We start from the raw sequence: 9475 nt of genomic DNA, 5'->3' as shown, positions 1-9475 counted from the left end.
ACCATGAAACAGAGGTGGGGGTGTTCGTTTAATTTGTTCTGAGAACGAAAATTATAGGATTCAGTGAAAGTTTTAAGGACGTTTTTCAAAAACCTCCAAATAGCCTATAATTTACGTTCTCAGACGTTAATAAAACCTCCCACGAAAACTTCCAGGGAACCATAGTAAAATGTTCTCAGAACCTCCCTGCAACCTAAAAACGTATGTTCCCAGAACAGGCAAAATGTTTACTTCCGTTCTTTTTAAATAACATTCTTGGAACTTTCTTTGAACATTACTAATCTTTTCTTGTGTTTTTTTATGGAACGTTTTCTTAATGTTCTAAGAACATGAGGAAACCTGCACGAAACCTTATGCTGAAGTACAGACAGAAGATCGTTGTTTCTTAATGTCCTCAGAACATTCTGAGAACATTACTTTAAATAGAACCATGAGGAAACCTCTGGGAAACGTAGTCCTGTGTAGCTCAGTTGGTATAGCATGGCGCTTGCAACGCCAGGGTTGTGAGTTTGATTCCCACGGGGGGCCAGTATGAAAAAATTAAAATGTATGCACTCACTAACTGTAAGTCGCTCTGGATAAGAGCGTCTGCTAAATGACTAAAATGTAAACGTTATAGTGAAGTACTGAAATTCCCACCTAAGAAACATATGGTTCTCAGAACGTTATGTGCTAGCTTGGTATCCTGCACCATTCCTAGAAGGTTGTGGAAAGGTTGTATGCAAAATAACCATAGGACAACCACACTCTCACCAAGCTCTAAGAAACATGTGGTTCTTAGAATGTTATGTGCTAGCTGGGTCATGTCTCATTCAAGCATCACGTCTGGAGGAAACCTGGCACCATCCCTACAGTGAAGCATGGTGGTGGCAGCATCATGCTGTGGGGATGTTTTTCAGCGGCAGGGAATGGGAGACTAGTCAGGATCAAGGCAAAGATGAACGGAGCAAAGTACAGAGAGACTCTTGATGAAAACCTGCTCTGGAGCGCTCAGGACCTCAGACTTGGGCGAAGGTTCACCTTCCAACAGGACAACGACCCTAAGCACACAGCCAAGACAACGCTGGAGTGGCTTTGGGACAAGTCTCTGAATGTCCTTGTGTGGCCCAGCCAGAGCTCGGACTTGAACTTGATCTAACATCTCTGGAGAGACCTGAAAATAGCTGTGCAGCAACGCTCCCCATCCAACCTGGCAGAGCTTGAGAGTATCTGCAGATAAGAATGGGAGAAACTCCCCAAATACAGGTGTGCTAAGCTTGTAGCGTCATACCCAAGAAGACTTGAGGCTGTAATTGCTGCCAAAGGTGTTTCAACAAAGTACTGAGTAAAGGGTCTGAATACTTATGTAAATGTGATATTACATTTTTTAATTTTTAATAAATTAGCAAACATTTCTAAAAACCTGTTTTTGCTTTGTCATTATGGGGTATTGTGTGTGTATATTGATGAGGAAAAAAACTATTTAATCAATTTTAGAATAAGGCTGTAACGTAACAAAATGTGGAAAAAGTCAAGGGGTCTGAATACTTTCTGAAGGCACTGTATGTCTATTTTTTTCCCATACTGTTTCATCAGTGTGACCACAAGCACCTTCACTGGTTCCTGTTAGTTTACTGGTTCATCCAGGGGTTGTATTTGGGACTTGATGGGTAGTAGAAGACACTTTACTTTTCCCTGGATTGAATTCAATTCCTACGGTGTGTTGTACCTCAACCTCATTTCCCCTTTGCCTCCCCATTCAATTTAACCTTTGGACACATCCTCCCACAGCTATGTGAACATTGGGTGACAAAATCCCACAAACAATGAGTCACTTCCATGCCTCACCATTGTGTGATTCCCTGAAGTATGTGTGAGATGGCACTGAATAAAGAGGAAGCTGAGAGAGACAGTTCCTCCAGTCCCACAGCAACCAGAAGGTCTTCCTCCAGCAGCAGGCAGCATTTTGATGACCTAGATCCAGGATTTCCTCAAAGTCCACTTTCAAGAAGGATATTAGCGATACTGACCTAAATGAGGGAAATAGGAACTGAGTGCTTCAATTAGACCCCACAGAGAGTGCTCTCTAGGACCAAGCATGGTGTGCTGCTCAGTGGTTGAGTATGAGGACTGACTTTCCTGACAGCATTCCGAAAAGGGAGTAATTGTAGTCAATTTCTTGATGTGTACAGGAATGACACCAACCTCTGACCGCCACCCTTAGCTATGAGGGAGTTGGCTGAGGGAGAGACAAAGAGAAAATCTCTTTGGTCATTAATGTAGCCTAATTATGCTACATACTTGTTCCAAAAACCTTGTATCAAAAACATTTAGTTATTGATTGTTTTATCACGTGTGCACCTAATGTGGACCCTAGACCCCGTCATTCTCCCTCTGTAAAACACTCCCTAATAAAATATCGCGTCACTTCCTTGCCAATCCCTTAGAAAAAGAAATATTAGAAAGGGGCGAACGACGCTGGGAAAGAGCGAGAAGAATCCAGAAGAGAAGATAACGTAGAAAAGACAGATGAAAAGAGGGATAGTGAGGCGGGAGGAAGCGAAACACGAGCGTAATCAAAGTAAGTTTTCCATAATTGTTCTGCTTTGGAAACACTCCACTCAGAAACTTGATCGGCGGAGCGCAAGTTTTGCCCTCTTTCCTCCCAATTGCACTCACTCAATATGGCCTTCCATAGACTACTACTGCTGGGTAATGTATATGGTACGTTTTAGAGTTCAATTCGCAGACATTCGCTATTTGTTGGAATGTTGGAGGGGGGAAATGGGGTCCCCCGCTATGGATGGCAGTAAGTTTGACATAATATAGCCTGCCTCGCCGCATAAAAGCGATCAGTTTTTTGAGGAGTTGTTGATTTTGCTTTGATGAGGCATGTCACTTACAGGGACAAGGGGACGCACACAGGGACTAACTTTCAACCTCTTACTGTTTCATCCTCTGATGAAAGTTATTGGTAAACAAATGTAGGTTACTTCATTGTTTTTAATAGCTCAATAACACCGGTTTGAGCCCATTTTCTAAATAATTTTCAATTCAATGCAATAGTGAATCATGTCCCATTGTAATTGCTTTTAATATTGCCCTAGATAGTGGATAATGTTGATGATCGATTGCAACACCAATTTGATTGACTGTATCATCAAGTCAAAGGCTTTGCTATGGCTCATTTGTAGAGTATAGGGCATAGATGGGCATATGTTTGTCTATGGCTTTATAGTGAATAGGGTGAACGTACCAATTTGTGAGTCGCTCTGGCTAAGAGCGTCTGCTAAATGACGTTAATGTGCCCTTGAGCAAGGCACTTGACCCTAATTGCTCCTGTAAGTCGCTCTGGTTAAGAGCGTCTGCTAAATGACTAAAATGTTAAATGTAATAGTCTCCTGCCCCGAGGGAAGAACTCCAGGCAGAAGTATGTTCTTGCTTTGCATGAGTATGTTTCACTTGCAAGTCCCAGCATGGCCTTGGCATAAATATCAGTGCCAAACGACTTGTTGGTTTCTCACACTCTTGCCCAACAGTGATGTTTTCATGTAGGCCTGTCATGGCAGATCACTTTATAATTTATAAGACCATAGAAGTCTACCCAGTACAGTGACACTTCTCAAGGGAAATGGCCCCTCGGTGACAGTTTGGATCTGGGCCCCTCATATTCACTTTCTCTCAGTTATCGGTCATGTTGACAGACTAGAATGGACTTCCATTCACTGTAGGCTTATATACTGGCAAAATACCTTTGTGAAGGTATTTTACGTCTGTTATGCGTCATCTAAGTAGGCTGAACTTGGCTCAGAGTCAGCATAAATGGATTACGTCAAAGTAGTTCGTTAGTTGTTTCATTTAGTCTGCCAGTGCGTTTTCTGATGCATAGAAGATCATGTTTCTGCTTGATGTGTTGTCTCATCCAACTGTTTTTCTTTTCTCCTCTGTCTCTGGCCTCTTTCTTTCTGTCACTCTTTCATTTTTTCCCCACCCTCTAATGCACTCACATTTCTCTCTCTTCTCTCTACACCTCTTTTTCTCTCCCTCTCTACCCCATCATCTCTCTCTCCTGCCTCCTCTCTCCATAATTCTTTCTCCCTCTCTCAGCTGTCATGCCACTCCACAAGTCTTCCCACAAGGCGCCTCGCCTGGACCCCACCATGATCTCAGCTCCGCTGGGGGACTTCCGCCACACCATGCACATCGGGAGGGGCGGAGATGCTTTCGGTGACACCTCCTTCCTGGCTACTGTCGGCCCCAGCCCTGACCCTGGGTCTCCGGGTGCCACGGCAACAAACGACTCAATGGCGCCTGTCGATTCCGAGACGCCACTTAACCACACTGATGATGTCACGGATGACTTCGGAAGCCCGCTGAACAGTGAGCTTCAGCATTCCGGGTCGGTGTCGTCTTTCACACTCGATATGGATTTCGACCTGGGCCCGTCCATCATGGGTGATGTGCTGGGGGTGATGGATGGACTGGGGCTGGACTCAGACTGGACTGGGACCCGCGCTAACGAGGAAGACGTCTTCAGTCCAAGCAAAAGTCTTGTCGTTGAAGTGGAGAATTTCAAAATGGCGGAGGAGGAGCAGTCTGTCAGCATAAGGAATGAGCTGAATGAGAAGAAGCTTCTAGGGATGGAGGGAGATGGAAGGATAATAGACGGGGAGGGAGGGATCAAGGCCAAAGGCCTGAGGCCGAAGGTGAGATTCAGCGACAAACGAGAGGAGATCATTCGCCAAGCGTCGGAGGAGGAAGGTCAAGGGTTAGACGGTGAGGAGGAGTGTGTGATTCTCACCGAGGAAGATCGAGACAGAGGGAACAACGTCATCAGCATGCCAATCACGGGAATAGAGGTACAACACACCAATCACAAGGCGGATTCGCCTTCCAGTCCCGCCTCCTCACACAGCTCAGAGTATGAGGGTGTCAACCCATTGGACAGGAGGAGGGTTGACAACTGTCACTCAGAGACTGATTCAGAGGAGGAGGAGGAGGAAGAGGAAGGGGGAGACAATGGACGGGGCTACACATTCGAAGATGAGTTTGATGATGAAATCGGCCTATAGGAGTGCAACGCTGCGTCTTACGTCAACCAATCAGAGGATAAAATGGTTCCTCGTTGGTTGTCAACTATGTACAGTTTACTTCCTCTATGCATCATTCTGCAAATTATCATTCAAAAGGGAGGTTTAACCAAAGCTAAGTATTTCAGAACAACAACTGGACATTTGAAGAGTCTCTGTTGAAATGCTTTTGGGACCAAATTGCTCCTTTGGATCCTCAGTCATAGATGTGCAGTTAGTCAACAGTTACTGCAGGAATCCGTTTCATTGAATCAATCTTATAAGATCCAATTAATGGACAAAAAGATTTAACCTTTGAAATAGCCACCTAGTATTCACATCATATTTGAAATACTAAATTTTTACAGACTCTTTACTTCAATTTATTATCTGTCTCAATTCTAAATACACAAAGAATAGCCTAGTATTGTTTTAGGCCAAGCTGTTTTTCGGTGAATAAATAGCCTAGTTTGCAGCACTTTAATTCATTTCAAGAAACTGGAAGCTTTACTGTTGAATCAATGCTCAGTAAAAGATAATGACAGTTTGTTAAATGACAATGATTAAGGCAAATTGAAATGTTTTAGTTTTACCAGGTCAAAGGTGTTCTTTTTTCTAAAGAGGAAGCGCATATGATACAGAAAGACTTATGCCGAAGGTGCCTTAAAGGGAGTTGTTGTTCATATCCCTGTGCTTTAACTCACTATAGCCATGTCTTTCTTCTTTATGTTGTATTTTCATATCATGTATTGCTCAGAGCAAATTGCTTTGTTGACTGTTTTGCCTTGAGTCTTAAAATGCTCTTTAGAAACAAACTAAATGAACCAGCCTTTTCAGGACAAATACAGAATTCTTTGCCACCAGTTTCTCCACCTAATTCATGGAAAGTGTTTTTTTCTGAGCGTTTTATAGTTTTCTTGTTAAATGCCACTGGGTCGTTCCACGAAATGAGTCCTTTTTAGGTAGTGTAACTTGAAGAAAAAAAACCTATATATATATATTTCACCTCATTTTAATTTTCTGTAACAACGAGCACATGTTCATCTTAATAAAACACGTTTTCCCATCTCAAGAGGTTAAATAAAATAAATATTATAAGTGTCAAATAAAGTAACAGGGTTGATGATTTCATCTTAAATCAGCCATAAATCCCCTTGTGACAGGGAGAATGGAAGCTTGTTGCATTCAACAGGGAGGGGCAATTGAATGCAAGGTTCACAAAATGTTATTACATTGTTAAAACATTATTAGCCTGTAGCTATGGGTAGCGGGGTTGACGAGTTAATGCTTGACCCACTCAGTTTTCCACCACAAAACACCAGAAAATGGCCAAAAAGAGTAGAACCAGCTCACCTGTTTTTACACTATGATTTGGATATTAGATGTTCAATGTTTATTTTGAAAGAAAATATTTAAAAAGGAATAGTTTCATGATATTAAGACAAGAGTTCAGTTCACATAACAGGGTTGACCTTAAAATGAGGGACAGGTTGTTGTTTTATACCTTAAAATGAATCACTAATCACATGAAATAAGTAATAATCTTCAGAAATGACTGTCAAATCAACAGAATAACTAAGGCTTTACAATGATGGTGAAAACCTGGAGACATTTTGTGGATAAGTGGGTTAAAATCTTCTGAGAAGTCAGTGCACAGAGGGACATGTCAATGCTGAATTTTATTCATCTAAAGAAAAATCTGATTTATTGAATTCTCCATGTGGTCTATATTAAAGGGCACTTCATTTAATATAACAGGCTTTTAAAATCCAATATTGGTGCACAATTTCTACTTAAAAGGGATGCAAAAGCAACTCATTTCATGGAACAACCCTACTCTGTTTATGGAAACCTCATTTTAAGAATTTCCTCTTATTTAGAGCTTTAAAATCTATGGTGTTTTTATTAAATAAATCTAGTATCATTCCTATATTGAACTGTGAACATTTCTCAAGTCAGAGTTTTTCTGACCTAAATGACATCAAATGTAGGCCTATTTTAAATCTGATGCATTTAGCCTGTGTAGTCAAATTACAAAAGCTCTTACTATTGTTTTTAACAACCACTGACAATTTCTGAAATGGATGTGCTTCATCTCATGTTTTGAATTTCAGTTGCATAGCATGTATGCCCTTATATTTAATACTTATTTTGGACCAACATTGTACAAGTAATGCTGTAGGGAGGAGGGGAGGGGGTCTGGAAATAAATGCCTCTGGACATGTTCTTTATCTCGTGATGGATCCTCTTGGATGTGCTGGTTACTTCAATAAACATATTTCCTTACAGTCTAATGTTTCAGCAAAGTGTTTCCTTGTGTCAGTGTACTCATTAACTTGTGTGGAAAGATGGCAGGAATATGAATGAGAGAATACACTCTATGTATGTATTTGGACAGGGATGCCAACATTTAAAATGTCTATATTCTCCAGCATTTTGGATTTGAGATAAAATGTTTCATATGAGGTGACAGTACAGAATGTCACCTTTTGTTTTAGGGTATTTTCATACATAACTGATTTACCGTTTAGAAATGTTACCCATTTGAATATGTCAAGCATTTGGACAAATTTCGCTTGTAGTCTACCAAATTGGTCAAAAGTTTAATATTTGGTCCCAAATTCCTAGCACGCATTGACTACATCAAAATTGTGACTACAAACTTGTTGGATGCATTTGCAGTTTGTTTTGGTTGTGTTTTGCCCAATAGAAACTGAATGGTGAATGATGACTGGAGTAATTTTCTTTGTAAGTGAGTAGATACAATGTTTCTGAACACTTCTAAATCAATCCTGATAATGCCATGATTAAGAAAAATCCTTAATGAATAATGATTGAGAAAGTTAGAGCATTTTGTTGAGCATTCTTTTGGGGGTAAGATCTTTATCCCTCTAACTTTCTCACTCATCATTCACGATACATTTATGATTATCCATAATCATGGTAGCATCCTTATTCATGTAGGTGTTCACAAACACCCTTCTATTCTTACTTAAAATAAAAGTGACTCCAAAATGACACAATACACTACTCACCATTCACTTCCTATTGGACAAACATAATCCGAAACACAACCAAAACAAGCTGTAAATAGACCCCTTTCTGTGTATACAAACATTGCCACATGAGGGCGAGTTGGTGGCAGAACAAGGGGGAGTCTTATAGAACACCTGCAAAAAAGCCTCTAGTTACATGTTGCTTATGAGTGCATTTCACACTACTTTTGGATTATAATTGGATTTTAAGGTTCATATGAATGTCCTACTTAATATAATGTTTGTGTCATCATCGCAAATCAACTGCTTTATACTTCAACCAGTAAAATTTTTCTTTTGGCTAGCTTTTGCTGCTGCCTACACTACCGGTCAAAAGGTTTAGAACACCTACTCAATTCAAGGGTTTTTCTTTATTTTTACTATTTTCTACATTGTAGAATAATAGTGAAGACATCAAAACTATGAAATAACACATATGGAATCATGTAGTAACCAAAAAAGTGTTAAACAAATCAAAATATATTTGTTGTCCTTACAATGATCCCGAGTATCGCATCATAGACTAGTCTTTTTTCTTCTTCTTAAAAAAAAAATACCCAAAGTGGATTTCTGTTTTCTCATTGAAAAGTATTATTGTTCTCTTGGCCTTTGTCAGAGCTTTTAAACTAAATACTAAACCATCTTTTGATTTCTGAATGTGTAGGCACCAGGGACTTGGGATGTGGCTACATTATTGATGCCATGTTAATCAGGCCTTTTAATTTGAACATATGGATTGATTTAGTTTTGTAGGCTAGTCTACCTATTTAATTATTTAATTAATGGATCAAGCCTTAGCATTCATTCTGATCTCGTTCCCAATGATCAGTACTTTAGTTTATTATGGTGCTGTCCAGCAGTTCTGAATTTGCATGCACCCGACTGTCCACGTTTTATGTGCAATAGCCCTTTGATTTTAACATTTGAAACGTTTGTGTGTGTACTACCAGGCTGTTTGATTTAATTTATGTTACAACACTTTGGTTTCACTAATAAATATGTTGAAATGGAACCAGATTCTGTTTCTGTCTTCAGTCCTTTTTCGATAGGATAGATGGGCTGTATGGTCTAGTACGATATAGGTTGAATGTGATGGTCTTCCTATAACCAGCCTGAGTAGGCCTAGAACTCCATTCCTATTCTATTCAGAGTTTAGAGAAATTAATCAAATTGGAAAATAGCTATTATATGGCTGGTTAATGCCATATATGTTGGTTGATTTTGGAAAAATCAACCAGCTCTCAGCCCCGCCCCACATACTCAGCCAATCAGGAGCCGCTACTGAGTTGCAGCCATTGCATACTGCATACTTTTTAAGTGGTACTTGCAAAATAGTATGCGATGATGAGTACATACTATGCACTTTAAGTTTGTAGTACGCTAGTATGGGTA

At 40.1% G+C, this 9475-nt stretch overlaps 1 protein-coding gene across 1 annotated transcript; it reads left to right on the top strand.

The window, feature by feature from the left end:
• The first annotated feature begins 2407 nt into the window (after window positions 1-2407).
• Window positions 2408-6181, top strand: cdc42ep5 (CDC42 effector protein (Rho GTPase binding) 5). The gene is made up of 2 exons (XM_041852526.2): window positions 2408-2560; window positions 4087-6181. Exons 1-2 carry the CDS (start codon window positions 2509-2511, stop codon window positions 5049-5051), a joined length of 1017 nt encoding a protein of 338 aa, XP_041708460.1. The 5' UTR covers window positions 2408-2508; the 3' UTR covers window positions 5052-6181.
• The last annotated feature ends 3294 nt before the right edge of the window (window positions 6182-9475 follow it).

The sequence above is a fragment of the Coregonus clupeaformis genome, chromosome 28 (assembly GCF_020615455.1).
Source record: "Coregonus clupeaformis isolate EN_2021a chromosome 28, ASM2061545v1, whole genome shotgun sequence".
Taxonomy (NCBI): Eukaryota; Metazoa; Chordata; class Actinopteri; order Salmoniformes; family Salmonidae; genus Coregonus; species Coregonus clupeaformis.
The sequence above is the reverse complement of the archived record's forward strand: the minus strand, read 5'-3'. Positions and strand labels throughout refer to the sequence as shown.